Raw genomic sequence first — 20135 nt, forward strand, 5'->3', positions numbered from 1 at the left:
GTCTGAATCTGCAGTGGTGCTTTGGTAACACATATGTAATATCATGCCAGTAAAGCTTATTGCATTGAAAGACCTGAGCTGAGAGAGTGTGAGTGTGTGCACAGCAGATTACGTGTGCGAGGGACATGACAGCATGGAAGAAGAGAAAGACAGAGAGGGAGTTAACCGGAGGTCGAAAAGAGGGGGAGAGAGGGTTGATAAATTGATTAGTAAAGTGGAGTGTTCTCTAATGGACCAGTTACATCATCAACACAGAGAGACAGACAGAGAGACAGACAGGAAGAGACAGACAGGAAGAGAGAGATCAGTACAGGGTGACAAAGAGCCGCCATTTAGACAAAGACTTTTCTTTTTCTCTCTGTACGTTTGTTCTTTAATCATAGATAAGGTTTCTGTCTGTGTCGATCTGTTGCCGTTTTCTGTCTGCAGTGTCATACAATATATTTATCTGCGTGTGCATGTGTGTGTGTGTGTGTCAGAGAGAGAGACAGAGAGAACGTGGATGAAATTGCAGTCATTACTTAAATGTGTTTGCATAGCAGAGAACACGGGTGAACTGTCAGGCCTGAGAGCTGCAATCAACCTATTAGCTTTCACACACACACACACACACACACACACACACACACACACACACACACACACACATAGACAAAGCCCTGTTGTCACCAGGACTGGATGATAAGCTGCTGCCTGTTGCTAAAAGCAGGTGAAATATTTTGATGTTATTCTGGTTCTGTTGTTATCAGCTTGGAGAATATTAATCATGTTTACCTGCAGCCACAACAACGTCCCGATGGCTGGTATTGTTTTCACCTTGTGAGTCTGTGTGTGTGTGTGCATTTGTGTGCGTGTGTGTGTCATATTGGCAAAATGTGGTCCTAGTGACATCTTTTGACAGAAGCTGCTCTGAGTACTTTGTCTGTCCTGATTTTGTCAGCGCCACAACATCACAACAGTGCAGGATGAAGTCATGAAACTTCACAGGTGTGTAGCTGAGATCAGAATGACAGCCGAGTACAAAGATGTTTGTGGTCAGAGCAAGGGTGTTGGAAGTAGTGGAGATGGAGGTCAAGGAGCCAGTGGTCCACATTCACCTTTGAGTCATGGATGGCTTGTGTCACGGCTGGAGTGATCGCATCGCAAGACTGTCTCTAGTCTGAATATACGGAAGCTTTGACAGAAAAATCTTCTGGCCGTTAAGTAGAGCACTTGTGGTCATTCATGGCGAATGTCTTGAATTTCCTTTTTCAGCAACAACAGGTTAAAAAGACAAAGAGAGTTAGAAGTTAAAGCCGAACTATAGGCTACAGATCACAGTGTAAAAGTGAACCACCACATCACTGCTGATCGACGCACAGGACAATGAATATAAAGGGAAACTTTGCTGATATTCAACCAGCTGTGTGGCATCACAGTGTGTGCAGATGGACGGTGTTTGGCTTCACTCTGTGCCACCACCAGCCACTGGACCTCCACTGCTGGAAGACAGACGATGTTTATCTGCACACACTGCGATGACACACAGCTGGTTGAATATTGGTGGTTTCCCTGCTTCCTTTCACTGGTTCCTGTAGAGGAGGGTCGGTCTTTATCCTGTGTTAAAGTAGCATGTGTATGTTCAGCAGGCTACAACTTGTCCTGCACCGGGTCAGGTACCTGCGGGGACTCAACAGGTAACCTGCACAAAGCTGTGTAACGGGTAAAAACATGTACAAATTCAAGTACGGGCATGGGTAAAAATGAACTACACTTGAGCGGGCAGCAGGTGAGAAGCTGTATTTTTGATTTTTCTGACTAAAACAAATGAAAAAGATGTAAATGGATAATATTTTCACATCTAAATCACTATTATCAAGCCGTAATTCCTTTTATGTTGAAAGTCAATGACACAGGTTGAACTTTTGACCCTGTTGTGACATTGGTCACCAACATGACGCACTCCAGTGATGAGACCTTGCACAAGGAGGATCCTTTGGAGGTGTTATGGTGGTGAAAAGAGCATGCTAAAATGTTTCCTAACCTGGCCGCGATTGAATGTTTTCATCTTGGCATCGAGTGCAGCCAGTGAAAGAGACGTCTCCTCTGCTGGATTTGTAATCCAAGAAAGGAGAACCCAGATTACTGTGAGTGACTGTAGCCTGTGTGTGTTTGATCACGGATGCAGGTCAGGTTTCTGGACTTAAATTAACTACGATTTTGACTTAGCCATAATGACGGGTTACCGGTTGGTTCTGGTGCTGAGCTTTACAACTATGATATCCAAAAATGGACCGATGCAGGACTCCAGCCAGACTCAATCTACCTTTTTCATGGCTTGAAACGGGGCTACCTTCTCTAAAATACCATCAAAAAAAGAAAGAAAAAAACAAGACAGCATTTATCAATTGCTTTCATTGGTTGATGCTACACTATGGTTGGCTGTGTTGAGGGGCGGGACTTAGCAAAGGGTCAGTCGTTGCACAGGTGTGTGGTTTTGTGGTAGACAAGGTCAAATGCTTGGAAGAGTGGGCTAACTTGAAAAGGATTAATGAGCCGTCGGTGCAGCCTGTGCACCCCTCAGGTTTGAGATGGGGAGAGTCCGTGATGCTCAGAATATTGTGACAAATTGACTGTAACACATGCTGTATGCTTTATTAATTAAAAAAAGAAGCAGCACCAGCAGCATGTATTCAGTGTAACTTACAGAGGAGCACTAATGAGCACTGGTTTTAATAAGATCTCAGAGATACCTATTGCTAATGGCCTACCATCCATCTTTCTGTCCAGCTCTTTGATCCAGGACATGATTTCTCCACAGGTATCAGCCAATGAGATTGTTAGTAAGGTCGCTCCTTCCAGACGTAAGACTTTAAGGTGTTAATAAAGTTAAGATGCTCTCACTGTCGTTTGCCACGCTGTCACGTTTAAAACACTGAGGTATTCACCTCAACTTTTGGGGTTGTGATGAGGACATCACAGAGGAGCAGCATGTCTATCCAGATACCCACCCCACCCCTGAACCCTCCCCAATGGAAGACGCTAAGTCTAACACTGTTGCTAGGCAGCAGTCGTCAGTTGCTAGGCGATGGTGATGGCGTATGGCAAAGGGGCTGGAAGAGTTAGAGTGAGGACATGCAGAACATGACAGGGAGAAAGGAATGTACAGAGAGTCCTGGAGGTTTCACAGAGGAGTGGATAGAAATGTAAAGTATAACTGTAAAGTAACTTGTGAGCTACTTGTAAGGCTGCTGGGTACTTAGAGGTGTGTGACACTTATTCAAAAATATGTGATCCATTTCTGTGCATGTGGTGTGTCCTCATTCAGACAACAACTCAGTGTTTGTGCACATCAGTGTCTTATGACTCACACATAATGTATTCATCTGTTACTTCATTAACATTACTGTACCGTAACCCCTCCCTCTCTGTGAGTGCTTGCCTCAGGTACTCTGAATGTGTGTGTGTGTGTGTGTGTGTGTAATTAACATAGTGTTAGGCAGTAATTAAAATCTCTGCTGCTCCTCTGGGGAAACCCTCTGTGATTACACAGAGCAGGAGAGACAAAGACCGACACTGACTATGTGAATAAGAAAAGACCAGTGTGTTTAATTTGTCTCTGAATGTACAGCTGCTGTTCCTGTCAGCCGCACAGTGTCACCGCCATCTAGTGGCTGCATGGTGTCAGTGCAGATGTTGAGAAGGGTTATTGACTCAGACACCAAACCTGCAGAAGTCATGTTTAAAAAGAAGCATCATTCATTTTAAGATGAAATAAATATCAGTGTTTCAGTGTAGCACACGCAGCAGCTTGATTTATTGATTTAAAATTTGAAATGATACCTATATAAATATGTTACAATATGTAATTTATTTTTGTGTTTTGCTCGTGCAGCTCCAGCTGGCTCCACCGAAAATGAGGAGCGAGTGTTTCGGCAGCGGATGGGTCCCAGGAAGCGCCAGGGTGCCGTCCGCCGGCGGGTCCACCAGGTCAACGGACACAAGTTCATGGCCACCTACCTGAGGCAGCCCACCTACTGCTCCCACTGCAGGGACTTCATCTGGTGAGGACACACTCCCTTATGATAGGGAATATGTGTGCATCACACACACTCAGCAACTCATGTAAAAACACACAGAGCATGTCTCACTTTCATCCTCCAACTTAACGTCAAACTGAGCAAGACCAAAGGAAAACGACACGCAAATGAGGAGTGTATGTACGTCCACCTGAACACACTTATTTCCTGCAGGGTAATCCTCATTTCTTTGTCATGCAGATGCTTAGCAAGGTATTTAAAATGGTCTTAATAACAGTCCATGTCCATGATGAAGAATTCAGACTGGCAGAGGATTGTGGCAATAACGCAGACATCTTGAAATCCCCCCAAAATAAATCTTACATCCAACTAAAAGCTGAACCAAAACTATAATAATGAGTCTGTTATATTGTGTTATACATAGTGAGGAAAAATTATGTGATTTCTGACTGCAGAGCCTCTTCTGTGACTGCACTGTCAGTCCAACCAAATAAAAACTCAGGCTGCAGCATTTATGAACATATATATATATATATATATATATATATATCTATATATATAAATGCAAAGCTGAGTAATGCAGATAAACACAGGTTCTTCAGTAACCTGTTTTTTTGCAGTGCATGTAAACATGTCCTCTCATTTCCTGCCTTGAACCTGATTTCTCCCATGAACCTGCTGTCTTGTTTACATGTAAACACAGTGGATGCTGTGAAGTGTGGAGCAATAAACAAAGCCAGCTGTGTTTGTTTCCATCTCAACAAACTGTGTTAGCGTCACTCACATGGAAAGCATGTGGCCTCGGTGCTCCGCTCGCCCTCCGCTGCGCTCTGAAAGAACGTTTGATGCGTAATCCGAATCACAAGGAAACTGTGTTTGTCAGATTCCTCCAGCGTCGAGGGTTTCTGAGGTGACGGAGCAGAAACACTGTACTGTAGATTAAAACGCTAATGTGGGAGTTGGAAATGAACACTGTACTGACAGATGATAAAGACAGATCAAAAGAATATGATTGGAAGGTGAAAATCAATCACTTTAAAGTACAGTGACACATCTGGGCTAGAAGCTGCTGGAGGGCTGCAGACTGGTGGGGGACTTCACACACATATTTAAGGATTACCCAAAGATCCTGGACCACTGGAAGAATATTCAAAGTGAAACCAATATAGTATTAACTTCATCTGAGGCCAAGCACTGTTCAAACTGGGAGAAATAATTACTTATATGAATAAATCAGTGGAGAGAAAAGGTGAAAAAGTCTTTAATATGTAAAAATCACAACAGGGTTACAGCTAAGAAACGGACAGGTTTAACGAACAGTGGGCCCCGTTAATATCGGCGATGCAGGAACTCTAGTGTCATTTTTTTAAATCACTTTCTTATGTCTCCATGCTGCTGAGAGCCGTAGCCGTGGGCATTATGTTGTCAGTTTGTCCGTGCATCCATACACAGGTTTGATTCTTGTTAAAGTTGTATCTCAAGAACGCCTCCAGGGAATTTCCTCACATGTAGCACAAACATCCACTTATTTCAACAGCGAACTGGACAGATTTAGGTGGTCAAAGGTCAAGGTCAGTGTGACCTTACATCCGTCTCATTCTCATGAACGTGATACCTCAGTTTATTTATAGTTATTTGCTTATTCATCATTTATTTATTTTGAACATGTTAAAAAACAAGAATGAGAAATAAAATAGACGGTAGTCCTAAAGCAAACTGTCAATACACAAGTTCTCAAAAACATAAATAATCATTATTAAATATTTACTGTATGTGTCTGAAAAGAAGTAGGAAGTGTGCACATATAATATTTAACCCCTTCTTTATACGTCAAACAATTCACTCAAAATTTTACATTTATACAACTCACATTGTTATTATTATTATTACTGTTACTGTTATTCAAACATTTGTGCTTTTGATACGATGTAAAAAAAATAAATAAAAAAATGTTATTTTATTTTATTTATTTATTTATATTAAATACTTGGATTCTCAGGTTTTGGATTGAAGAATTAGCTTATGATTGCCAGTCTTTAATGCTTAATAAAACACATCTGATATAATTTTCTCGTCCTAACTAGGATACAAAAAGCAGCTCTAAAAGGTGTTTTAAAAACAGCACTGATTCTGGAAACTGTTTTATCTGATTGATGCTGATGAGTTTTAATGTTTGTTTTCTCACATCTGTTCTGTGTCTCTGATCTTCAGGGGCGTCCTAGGGAAGCAAGGCTACCAGTGTCAAGGTAGGAAGGTGTCTTTATATTCCTGTAGTCCAGTGTGTCTCAATCTTAACTTCTGGCTGTCAAAATGATCAACCGGAGTCACTTAACACAACCTCTAAATGTCCCTTTATGTGTTCTTCCTGCAGTGTGTACCTGTGTGGTCCACAAGCGCTGCCATGAGCTGATCATCACCAAGTGTGCAGGGATGAAGAAGCAGGAGGACACAGTGGAGGAGGTACAGATCTACAGCTGCACGCTGCTTTATTAGATACAACACAGCTTGTTTTTTATGCTTCACACTGAGCAGACGTTGACTACGATTAAAATGCAGATTTTGTTCTGAATAAATGAAACAAACCAGATCAGTAACTTTACTTTGGCTCTTTGACACCATGAGACTGACAGAAGAACAGCCTGTACACTTTGGAGCTGCAGTGTTCCCTGCTCATGTTCAGCATGTCGTTCCTTTCCCCTGTCATTTCTCATCTCTCAACTATGAGTAAAGGGAACAAATTACCAAAAAAGGAATTATGTCAGGGGCAGTAGACGGAGCGACATTCACATTCCCACATTTTTCCAGCTAGATCAGAACCTCCAGACTGCAGCAGGTTTGTCTCACTGTCCTGTGCTTCTTACAGCAGGTCGGCTCTCAGAGGTTCAGTGTCAACGTGCCGCATATGTTCAGCATCCACAACTTTAAAGTTCTCACCTTCTGCGACCACTGTGGGTCTCTGCTCTGGGGTCTGCTGCGACAGGGACTCCAGTGTAAAGGTACGGACAAATACAGTTTGTTCATATAATGCGTTATGCGTAACATACACAGGAAGAGTTTGGAAATACGTAAAAAAAAATACCTTTAAAGTCAAAAGTCCTCTCACATGTAAAGACAGTGTGAGTTTTTAGTCACACACTGTACGGTTCTGCAGAGACTGGGGATCTTGCAGGGTCACTGTTTGCAAAACTAGATTCCTTGTGAGACTTTTTCCCGTCCTACTCCTGGTGGAAAATATTACGTCAAACTCCCTTTAAGAAATATGACATTTAAAAGATTCCTCATGTGTCCACAAAAACACCTAACTCAAGAAACACAAGATGAAAGGCGTCATGTGTCAACAGTATTCTTGTCAATTCGGCATCAATATAATCTTCTGTTATTGTGCGTAACCACATATCCTGTCGGGTCGCAAATGTGCTGGAGCCTATCCCAGCTGACACTGGGTGAGAGGCAGGGTTCACCCTGGACAGGTCACCAGACTATCACAGGGTCGACACACAGAAACAGACAACATTCACACTTAGGACACAAGTCAGAGTTACCTGCCTCCAGTAAACCCACGCGTACACAGGAAGAACATGCAAACTGAAGGGCCCCAGGTTTGAACCAGGAACCCTCTTGCTGTGAGGTGAGAGTGCTAACCACTGCACCACAGTGCCTGCGTCAATATAACCAATAAAGATAAAATGTATTTCTCTGCATTTTGGATTTTGTTGCCTTAATTTGCTACCCGCCTCCGTTGGTTAGCTGCAGGGAGGAGATGGTGGGAGTAGGCAAACTGTTCCAAAAATTAAAATGTCTCACAAAAATAAGTGCTAGTTGGTGGATCAGATAGATGCTGAGTTAAACTCAACTCTTGTTCACTCCACCAGTTTCTTCTCCTTTTCCACAGTACAAGAGAACAGGGACTTGTTCTTGTTCTTGTTCTTGTTCTTGCGCCTCCCCAGAGTCTCCTCCATGTTTACTGCCTGCACGGTTTGCTGCTTCCTGTTTGGTGCTGGAGAGAGCGCAGCTACTGGTCGTTGAACTGAACTGTTGAACTTTGTTAAAAACTTACAATGATACCAAACATGTTTGATTTTGTTGGAACATCAAGACGACTTTACAGCTATTTTTTTTTTTATATAAACCACTTTTATTGCATTTTACAGGATTAAACATTTGAATCAAAGAAACATACAATCACTTATTACAGTGTGCCAGCTGAAGTGGGTACCAGCCCCTCTAGATCCAAACCAGTAGCACACGTACACAATGAAGATGTCCAGGAGTATATTAATGGTGTGTCTCTACCCACAAAAACAAGAGGAGGCAGAAAAATCAACATAGCCACACCCCCCCCCCTCAACAATGAATTAGGTTTGAATATCAGAAAATATTGAATTCTTTATATATGTGAGAAAAGTCCTTGACAAATGCATTAGACCTTCCTTGTCTTATTTTCTCCAATTTAAGAAAGTATAGCATGTCTCGAATCCAATGCATGTGAGACAGAAAGAAAGAGGGTAAAGAGGCTGACACCCCAAAGAGAGCACTGAAAGGGCCCAGCAACTCAGACAGAGTATTGAACATCATTTTCCAGAAGCAGAAGCAGGGTGGACAGAACCAAAGCGTATGCTCAAGACTGGCAGGGGCCTGAGAAACAGATCACACTTTAGTATTTCCGATGAGACAAAGTAAAGACGAGTGTGAGCAGCAGAATTTTGCTCCAGGAGATCACGGGAGGGCACACCAACTGAGGTAGAACTCTGCAGACTTTATTCCGACATTGGAAACAACAGTGAAATCACCTGATGAGTGGTTTGGTGTAGGGCAGGCATCGGTTAGGAAAGATGTAGACAAACATGCTCCGATCTTTATCCTACCTGTACATGCTAATAACTCTCGGTCTTTCTGTGTGTGTGTCAGTGTGTAAAGTGAATGTACACAGGCGCTGTGAGAGTAACGTAGCTCCTAACTGTGGCGTGGACGCCAGAGGAATCGCTAAAGTCCTCTCTGACCTCGGAGTCACACCAGACAAGATCTCCAACAGCGCCCACAGACGGAAAAAGGTGAGTCAGCTCGTCGACGAGTTTTAGAAAAAGTCTGTTGCTTAGAGGCATTAGATTTTTTTTAGAAAGCATTTCTGTCGACTTTTCAAACTCGACTTAAACCTTACAATAAAGAGGAATAAGAACGTGTCACAAAGATGACAAAATGAATGATGTGTTTAAACAGCTTCCTCAGGGTCAGGACCCCCAGCAGCCATTATCAGGGCCCAAGACAGAAGACGATCGCTCGAGGTCCGCCCCCACCTCACCGTGTGACCAGGGTAATAGACGTTCTCACCATCACACATATAAACTCTAACCTGCAAATCAAGTCAACACACCAGAACTCATCTTGTTCTTGTCTCTGTCCAGACGTGAAGGAGCTGGAGAACATCCGCAAGGCGCTATCGTTTGACCACCGCGCAGAGGAGCACACAAAACACCCCCTCTCCTCCCCGTCATCTGTAGCCACGGTAACAGAGGACAGTCACAAAGATGGAGGAGGCAAGGTCGGAGTCGAGGGCGAAGGGAACCGGGAGAACGGAGAGGTCAAAGGTCACAGCGCTCCTGAAATCAAGAGGATGAATTTGCACGACTTTGTGTTCATCAAAGTTCTGGGGAAAGGAAGCTTCGGGAAGGTGAGTGTCTGATGTTTGTTTGCTCCTCAGATCTGTTTAGTGTCGTTCCTCTGCTCCTGCGGTCTGCCGCCTGACGCCATGTGAGTCACAGGAACAAACCGGTGGAATGAGTGAAGACATGAAGAGGAAAATAGGGAAGAGACAGGACAGGAGAGATTCGTGGAAAACATTCTCTCAAATGCTATGTTTGTGTTTCCGACCGTGTTGTGACTGTCGTGTGTCACGTGACCAGGTGATGCTGGCGGAGCTGAAAGGCACCGACGAGGTCTACGCTGTCAAAGTGCTGAAGAAAGACGTGATCCTGCAGGACGACGACGTGGACTGCACTCTGACCGAGAAACGGATCCTGGCCCTGGCCAGAAAACACCCGTACCTGACACAGCTCTTCTGCTGCTTCCAGACTAAAGTAGGAACCCAAAACACACACACACACACTCACCTGCACACACACTTTGCACCTCTAGGGGGCAGCATTGCACCATATGTAAATCTGTAGCCTCCAGCTGAAAATATTTCAGTTACACAAACTTGTGTTCCTTTTTTTAACTTCTCCCAAATGTTTGTTGTTGCCTTGCAAACACCGACACTTTAACGTCCGCAGGCCTCTGAAAACCTTCACACGGGTGACACAGCTCACACGTTCCTGATAAGGTCGAAACCGGCTCATTAAATGTTTGCTCGACTCCTGTCCACTCAAAAGCACCTGCATTTTGTCTTGAGTTTCATATGCTAAAGAAAGTCCTCGAGCACACCACTACCTCAAAATAATCCCTGAAATATAATATATGTTATGATTCACTAAAAGTATGTTTTACATGTGTTTTCTCTGTTGGTTTAAACAAGCCTGTGCAGTCAGTTCCTCCAGATTAATCTGCAAAATTAAACTGCACAGTGGTAGTTTTAGTTCTAATCTGACTAAAACAAACACATTATATTTCTGTAGGTATTTTTTCCATATGTGATCATGTGAAACGTGCAGCATCCTCATGTAATATTTAAGGTGCACATGCTATTTTGTCTACCACCCTGACCCAGGTATGTACAACTGCAGCATAGACATAACAAGCTGAAGATCACAGTTGGTAAACACGGTCCACAATAACTAAATATCTGCATGTTCTTCACATTATAATAATCACAAAAAAATATTTAAGATATTTTACAAACTTGAATCCTCACAAATGTGCTCCAGTAAAACAAAGAGATGAGAGTGAATAAAAGTCAGCACGTTGTGTGAGTTTATGTTCAGGTGGCCGGGTCTATAAACACATTTACTGTCCGAAAACAGTGTGAGGATAAACAGGCATTGATTATGTAAATGTGTGTTTTGTTTTGTTTTAAAACCTCTACACATCTTTTTTTAGGATAGTTAAAATTGATGTGTTGTTTTCCAACTGTGGGCCTTGCAGTAGACCTGCAGACGTTTCTTTGTTGCAGTGGGTCTAAAGTCAAAAAGGCTGTGAACACTGGTCTGAAAACAGTTTTACTTAGAATTATTTAAATTAAAATTGAATCAGAAAAGAAGTGATTATTGAATGGATTCATTCAGTCTGGAGTCTCAGTCAGTTATCACATAAAATACATTAAAACTTCAGGTTAATTTGTAGATTAAAATGTGGCTCCTTCTGGGACAAATATGCCTCTAGCTGTTTCATATTATTCGTTAGAATAACAGAACCACAGTATATCCTACACCACTCCTACATTTATTTTATCATTAATATTTCTTTGAACTTTTCTGCTTTTTTCCCTAGCATAAACACTGACACCAAGTGTTGAAAAATAAAATAACAAAAAAAAAAACTAACTACATAAAATATATAATACAATACAAAGTCATTCTGAAATTTTAAAAAAAATCTATATACCTACATAAATATGCAGCACAGTATTCTCTGATCTACAAGCAGCTGATTCGATCTCACTCAGAAAGTGTGCAACAGAGCACCGTGCACATGGCGTACGATTCCTTCAAGATACGTCCACACCAGCTTCTCCACTTCGCCACATCTCCGTCCTACATCAACACCCACATTAACTATTAGAGAACTTTAATAAGAGAGCTGCTCTGGATTCAGATTATTTCACAACTTCTCATTTTGCTCAGTCGGTCCTCAGCTCAGCATCTCTGTTCTACACCTGCTGATTAACTGCTGCAAACTGTGCTGCAAATTTCCACAGAGCCTTTTCAGACTGGAAACAGTTTCCAGTTAAACGACTTCACCTCTGAAGTCATTAGTAAAGCGTCTGTCATCAGCTCAGAGAATTAGCTTCATTTTCCTTCACTTCAGTCTCTCTGCTCTCATCATCTCCATCTCTCAGCTAATTTGTGCGTCCATACACTAAGTGGATGATGACACACACTCACACACAAAGCGCACTATGAGTGGGACGCTGTAACACCAGCAGCTTCTCCAGGCCGCTGCATGTTTTGTCTACCGTATGTTACATAAGTGCTCCTGTCGGGGAACATATGGAGGCCCCTCACATGTCGGCGTGTCTGTGTGTGCTGGTACACTGCACACAGTGCACAGGTGTGTGCTTTTTCCAGTTTGACGACTTTGGCTGGAGGAGCAGGTCACATGTTGGGTGATGTGCCGAGTCCTTTCACGGCAGCTTGAGCCTGACGGTGCTGAGAAGACACGAACTGCACAAGTCCCAGCATTTAAGAAACTCTAAACACCTCTGAGGTTTGCTCAATGTTCGCTATTGATAACAACACAAGTTTAGAGAAGTTTCTGAGAAGGATTCAGTCCCTGCAGAACTTTTATTTAATTAAATTAGACCAGTGTTTGTCAAATGGGAATCTCTAGGGGCACTTTGAAGTACTGCAGAGACTTTTTTAAAAATGTTAATTTAAGAATATAAGTCTGGCATAATTCCGAAAATATTACACTACAATAAGGTCATAAAGAACAGAAATTTCAGCTCAATAAACCACATTTTTTATTTGATATTCCTATTTTCAATGCAGTCGTAAACAGCTGTCAACTGCTGCAACAGACACAAACACGTTCACGTCTGTTCACTGTGTGTTTCTACCAGAAATCTTTTGCACTGGTCAGAATCAGGTGCAATGAATTATAATATAAAGGATTCTGTGTTAAAAACAACTGAACATGTCATTACAATTCTAAAAACTTCTTCATATCATATCCTAATTCTGAGGATTTTTCTCAGCAATACATATTCAGTATTTGTTTCTGGTCATTGCAGTGTACAGTATACACAGTAGTTAGTATTTAACGGGTGGAGTTCACCTCTCCCTCTCAGGAGTCAGATTTAGTTCATGACGTGATGTGAAGACAAAACAAACAATGTAAAACAGGGTCGTGTTTTTCTGTTGAATTTCTGACAGAGTACAGTCACTCTGTCTGTGGCCCCGGTGTTCAAGATGTGTCCGTGTCAAACACAATTCTGGTTCCTGTATCAGAATCAGTTTTATGGGCCACATGCAGGGAATTTAACTCCGGCTTTTGCGTTGCTCTCAATGTACATGCACAAAAATAGACCTCATTCTAAGAACAAGAGGACATTTAAAAACTGTTTAAAACAAGAATTAACAAATTCAAAACTATAAATCTTACAATCATAATATGAAATACATTATAAAAAGCCATAAAAATCATAGAATTGTAAAAACATAAATCATAAGGTCAAGTAAGATACTTTTTTTGGGGGCGTTTTTGCCTTTATAGATAGGACAGTCAAGTGTGAAGCGGGGAGAGAGAGGGGTAATGACATGCAGCAAAGGGCCACAGGCTGGAGCAGAACCCGGGCCGCCGCCAAGCCACCGACAGCCCTACAGTATTTTAAAAGAGTTATATAAATATCAAATGAACATTGCTGATGAGCTCTTTCTGTTGCCAAAATGATACTTGTGAGTTGTTCACCAATCAAAGTTATTAATCAAAAACTAAAAGACTCAACAGCAAACACACTGAGCTGTTAGGGGCAAAATAGGGCGTAAGTAACAACATAAGTATGTGCATGTATATGTGACTATATACAGTACATATACAGCATGTAGAGTTTATAAACAGTGCATATTGGTGTGTTAAAAACTGTGCATTTTAATTGTAAAAAAAAATATATAATGGAATCAAGTGGACGCTTTATTGTACGGCTGATTTCTATTCATTATTTTATTATTCTAAACACACCTGCTGTCAATGCCAGTAACAGGTGTCGTCAAATAAACCTGCAGCAAAATCTTAATTATAATGACTTTTCGTTTGGTTTGGTTGATATGGACCTCACAGTAGAATTGTAATTGTACATTAATGCACAAGAACCAGATGCACTGTGTTTACTGTTTGTAGCCAAACGCTAATTACCAATACCTGTCTACAGGAGTTTTTTTCTATTATTAAAATACTAAAAAGAAAAGACAACGTATACAAAAAATTAAAAAAAAATCCATACACAAAATACATCCCTAAATCTGTACACAGAAATTAATCCACACAGAATAAAAAATACTGCTGTAACTGCCGTGGTTTCTTCTTTTTTAGCTATGATTTAACACCTCTATTAAAAACATTCAAATTGAGCTGCATTTTTTAATTCAGTTAATAGACAGGTCCATAGTTTTGTTGCTTTAACAGAGGAGCCTGATTGTCCAATGAGATTCTGCATAATGCAAAGGGACAGTTACGGCTTGTTGATGCCCGTGTGTCGACTGGTGCGCTGCTGTCTTGTAACAAATTCATGTCAATTACACGACCATGTACCGTAAGCAGAAAATGGTCCAGTGGGATGAGATTATTTTACCTGCCTCTTCTGCAAATATTAACTAGTTTCAAGAGTTTACTTTCTTGATTCTTGTGATCAAATGGGACCATTGTCGGTGTCGTTAGAGGGCATTAAAACATTTTAACGAGACTGAGAAATCCTCCTGGAAGTCAGCAAAAATATGTCGTCATTCAGAGATTTTTATTCAAGTCTGATTTGAAGTTTTAGAGCAAAGGGCCGTGGATGTTTTCTGTGGCAGATCAGTCGGAGTCAGACATGTCAGGGAGGAGGAGGAGTCGAGTGCAGGACGCCGCATCTTTTGTTTATTTTCTCAGACTGTTCTGGAGAGCTGGAGTCTAATGATGGCGTCTCCTGTTCAATTTATTTATTCCTGTTATTTTCCTCCGAAGCAAACACAAACATGTGCAGGGTGGACGGATGAGAGGGAGACACAGGGTAACGGACAGTGAGACACTGTTCTCAGATGACATGTTTAATGTCTTTATTCTTTTTTGTTTTATTCTTCTTTCATTTTGTCAGGCCTTTTGAGGTATAAGCACACGCACACACACACACACACACACACACACACACACACACACACACACTTGCTCGCTCTCCCTTGCACTCGGGTGATTGGAAGTGTTTTCTTGGACAAAACAAAGGGATTGTGGCTCTTATGTAACCTCTTTGATCCTTACTGGGGACATGATGCGTATTCCATATGCTGTGTGGCCCCACCCTCATCGCCCCTCACCTCCGGACCCGACTCTCCTCAGGACACACACTTAATGCTCTCCACTGGATGTGATTACAATAAACAAACCCTCGTATACATTCTGTAAATACAATATAGTCTCACACACACACACACACACACACTCTGAGCTCCACAGTGGTGTCGCACTTCACCTCTTACATAACAGCGGTTCCACTCGCCCTGTCGCTACACTGATCCACATCGACTCAGTGTGCTAATGAATTAGCTCATTTGACCATAACAGTACAGTGAGGGCTGGATTCAGGAGGCAGGAGATCGATGATGGCGTTGGGTTCAAACCGCTGCAGGAGGGTTTCTGTTTTCAGCTATGTTTGGCAACTCACGAGTTTGGATGGGACGTCGACAGTGTTGGAATTAAAATCCTGGAAACTTTGGTGTCTTCTGAAATGACCTAAATAAACACAGACTCCCTTTTGCTAGCTGAGCGATGCTGCACAATTGAAAAAATAAATGCAGGTCACAAGTCATTTTTATTGAAGTTTTGTCAGTATGGACATGCGACTCATCATACGCTCGGTTAGTTTCCAGACGTTCAGTTATTTTTATGGAAACCATAAGCACCACAGTATAATTCAGTCCGATGTACCGGCATGGTAAACAAGACACACACAAAAAAAGTGGTGACTTCGTACTTTAGACGCGGTCATAAATTCCAAATATGTTTCCTTTTCTCGATTATTTGTATTCCTTTAGACCTTAACAGTCCATTGCCAACTGTCTGCTATCGTTGTTCATAAAAGGAGACTGCCTTTTAACTGACGTAAACAATATTTTCTCTTCTCCCTTGTTTGCTTGTTTTCATTGCCTTGCTCCCTTAAAATTTAAGTGTCTCTACATTTCTCTGTTTAGTTTTCACTCTTTTCTCACTCCTTTTCCCTTGCTGACATAACCTCTTTTCAGCTTTCATTGTTTCAAAGCACAGTTCAGACCAAAGATTCACGACAAAACTGTTGTAGAACGTTGCAGAGAAAAGTTGTAGCAGTGTGAACTGGCTATCTGAAGTTGGCAGGTGACAGCCGGCTGATTTGCAAGCGGCTGGTTTTTAAGCAGGTCACTTATTTCTAAAGCCAATTAGCTAGCAGTCAAGTCCGCTGGTCAAGTCAAAATGACCACAGACAGTGTGTTCACTTGCAGCAGCAGGTGCTCCGTCCCCTGCGAGCCCTCTGTTTCCGTCCTCACGGTGTGCCAGTGTCCGATGGTGGGTCGCTGCTGCTGCTCGCTGTATGTGCTTATGCCCCGCCCACACACACACATTCTCACTGACTGATTAATTAGCGCTGGTTATTTCTATTATTGTGACATATTTATTATGAATACGGTCTATATTTTTATATCATATTTTAAGAAGCTACAAATTATATTCAGCCACAAAATAAGCCTGAAAAGCTGCAAATCAGAACAGAAGTACAGAGAGTTGTTGACTAAAGATGATACACCGTCTCATCTAGTTGCATTGCTGTGAACAGGTAGGTTTGTAGAACGTTGCAGAATGGTGCATTGCAAGTAGTTGCCTGTTTCAACTCATCTCGTTGTGAATCTTGAGTCTGAACTGGGCATCAAGTGGACACTGGTGTTTTGAGAGAGAACTCTCTCAGTAATGTCAAGAAATATTTTTACTGCTTTAAATTTGATAGCAACTCAACTCAAATGTATTCATAAAGCACATTTAAAAACAACTCACATTGCGCAAAGTGCTGTACGAAAGGGATAAGTCACCAAAACACACACACAAGAGGCACCGTAACTATCAGGTACACAGCTCATACATTCAGAGACACAACTCACACAGGCACACGTCAGAGAAAGCCACGTCAGGGGAGCCAAAGAGGTCAACTCCCGATTTGCCCTGATTCAGCTGAAGGAAGTCTGTGCCATTCAATTCTTTATGCTCTTTAGGTAATTCTTCAGAAAATCTGTCTTTTTAAGAAAATTGGACTTGTCATCAGAGGAAGTATGTACAAAGAAAAGAGAATGGGACCTAAGATGGAGCCTTGAGGGACCCCACAGGAAAGAGTGACTGAAGAAGAGCAGCAATTTCCTATGCTGTCAGAGAAGCTTCTGTTTTTTAGATAGGAAGTGAGCCAGTGTAATACAGTGGCACCAATGGTGACACTAACTGGAGGCATTGTATTTGGATGTTATGATTCACAGTATTAAACGCTGCGCTGAGGTCGAGAAGAATATTTAGAAATAGGCTGGTTGAGTTCAGTGATTAAAGCAAACAAAAGCTTGGGCTGTTATTTTAAGTTTTACCATTAAGAGAAGAAATTGCCCCAAGAAACAGCTATTGCTTCAGCATAACGCCCACATTAACTAGGGCCAGTGAACACACCACCACTCCTCTGTCTCTGTCATCACACAATAAACAATTGCTAAAATAGCTCTTTGTTGTATTTTTGGAATTTGGTCTCTTTTGAACATGTACAGATTTCAGAAAAAAATCATCTTTGAAAAACTGCCATTTATTTTTTCGACTGGTCAGTTTATCTATCAAAATTTTGTAGGGGCCGCCCTACACACGCCACATTTCTCGCGCCATCAAATCCTGTGACACGGACAATAGGCCTACACACAAACAGTGCCAGAAGAGGTTCAGCTCTGCGCTCAAGATTTCAGGCTAACAAGCTATGACACAGTGCTTGTTAAGGTTGTCTAGTAACCTCAGATACAACCTGCAGCCGCTTTTGAAAGCTGGCACAGAAAAGGAGCAAGAGTACTGTTTAAAGCTCTGAGCTCCATTTTACATGTTTTTCTCTCTCCACCTTCTTTTTCATTCCCTCCCTCATTCATTTTCGCTCACCGCTTCATTTCACCGTGAGGCCCCTCAATGGCTAATTTACTGTACCTGCAACACAGCACTCTGTGTTCGGACATGTTTGGCAAGTACACATACACCGTCTGTGATAAACAAACACGTGATGATACTGCCTCATACGTTAGCTTTAAAAACATTTCTAAAGACAGTTTAATCGTTAATCGTTAATTTTTTTAATGGGAATTTTTAAATGTGTTATTTATTTAGCCCTTATCTTACTCCAGATTTTTTGAATGTATCATCATTTTAATGTATCATGATATATTTATATTGTTAACGTTATTAGCTTTATAATTCTTCCATGACGAAGCCGGTCAGTGTGACAAAGTCTACCTAAACCCTCCCTCCCTCCCTCCCTCCGTGTTCCTCCCCTCCTCCCTCCTGTTCTTGTTAATCGACTGTGGGATCGCAGTCGTTCCCCTATCAGCCTAATTACCGCCAAGAAATGTAAATAACATTATACAACAGTAGCGCCGGGCCTCTCTCTGCTCAGCACACAGAGGCAGAGTGAGGAAGTGAAGGCAGGGCAGAAGTGAACGAGGAAGTGAAGAGAGAGTGAGGAAAAGCTGGTGTTAGAGTGCAGATTGATAGTGTTATAAACTGTCTTCTTGAACAGAATGAGGGGGTGATGATGATGATAAAAGGTGAGGAAGAAGAGGCAGGGGTTTTGGAGTGAAGTAAGGAACAGAGCAGGTTACAGAGGACGAGTGAGTGTTTTTTAACGAGCTGTAATTGGTGAACATCAGAGGCAGCAGAGACGCACAGAAAGAAGCCAGGTACATTAATGAACCTTTGTTGTCTTGTGCTGAAGACAGAGAGAGACTGATGGGCCGACACAGGGAGATGGGAGGACAGATAGGGAGGCAGTGCTGCTCAGAGTCAGTGGGGTCGTACAGACGTGGCAGATGACTGAAAGCAGAGAGCCAGCCTGCTCCTGTAGGATCTGTGAGGAAGTTCCTTCCCCTGTCAGACCCCCATGGTGAATTGATCCTGTGTTACTTGTTTTAACATCTCTGACTTAAACAAACAGACTGTGACAAACCAAAACATGTCTGATTTGATAATGTCATTACTTTATGGCTGTTAACTGTCCCTGCTGCAAAAGCTGGCACGGATTAAGTGCTGCGTTTAGCAGTAAAGGTGGCGAGACTTATTTTTCTTTCTGCCGACCGTGTCATCAAGACCAAAATGAACACAGTGTGTCCGTTTCGATCATTTCTGACGTCCCTACTCTGTCCGTGGCACTCAGCTCCAAGCCCATCAGTTTCTATTGAACATGTAAATCTTTAAAAACAATTTAGAATGCATAGTTTCCTTTACTTAAAAAGACTGAGTAATTTTCTTAAACAGCTGGTCACTGTAGTTTTGTATTATACCTCAGCACCAGAGATAGCCGCAGCCAGAGGCATCATGTTTTCGGGTCTTCCGTCCCATCCTTGTGAACACTGTATCTCAAGAACACCTCGAGGGAATTTCTTCAAATTTGGCACAAACGATGAACTCAACAGCTTTGGTGGTCATAGGTCAAAAGTCAAGGTCACTGTTACCATGTTTGTCTCATTCTTGTGACGTAGTAGCTTAAAAAAACCATGAGGGGATTCCTTCAAATTTGGCACAAAGGTTAGCTTGGACTCGAGGGTGAATTGATTTTGGTGGTCAAGGGTCAGAGGTCAAGGTCGCTGTTACCTTGCATCCATCTCATTCTCGTAAACGTGATATCTCAGAGCAGCTTGAGGGAATTTCTTCAAATCTGGCACAAAGATTCACTTGCACTTGACAATTAACTGACTGAATTTCAATGGTCAAAGGTCAAGGTTATTGTGACCTTGCATCTGGCTCATTCTCGTGAACAGGACATCTCAAGAACACCTTAAGGGAATTTCTTTAAATTTGACACAACCATCCACTTGGACTGAAGCATAAACGTATTAGAATTTTGTGGTCAAAGGTCAAGGTCAGTGTGACCTCACAAAACATGTTTTCGGTCATAACTCAAGATGCTAGTTAAACATATGGGAGGAAATAGTAAATTTATTGGGGACTATTTTCAGTGGCGGATTAATCCACATTTGTTGCTCTAGTGAGTATTTGGAGCAGCAAGGCGGTGTTTGTTGGATT

General features: G+C 41.9%; 1 protein-coding gene across 1 annotated transcript in view; it reads left to right on the forward strand.

Moving 5' to 3' along the window:
• LOC126406789 (protein kinase C epsilon type-like) overlaps positions 1-20135 on the forward strand; it is a 110403-nt gene that overhangs the window by 49428 nt on the left and 40840 nt on the right. The window contains exons 3-10 of the mRNA XM_050071292.1: positions 3875-4043; positions 6231-6265; positions 6391-6479; positions 6883-7015; positions 8928-9070; positions 9237-9330; positions 9422-9687; positions 9920-10093. Coding sequence (XP_049927249.1) covers positions 3875-4043; positions 6231-6265; positions 6391-6479; positions 6883-7015; positions 8928-9070; positions 9237-9330; positions 9422-9687; positions 9920-10093 — 1103 coding nt within the window. The remainder of the gene's footprint in view (positions 1-3874; positions 4044-6230; positions 6266-6390; positions 6480-6882; positions 7016-8927; positions 9071-9236; positions 9331-9421; positions 9688-9919; positions 10094-20135) is intronic.

This window comes from Epinephelus moara, chromosome 19, assembly GCF_006386435.1.
Source record: "Epinephelus moara isolate mb chromosome 19, YSFRI_EMoa_1.0, whole genome shotgun sequence".
Taxonomy (NCBI): Eukaryota; Metazoa; Chordata; class Actinopteri; order Perciformes; family Serranidae; genus Epinephelus; species Epinephelus moara.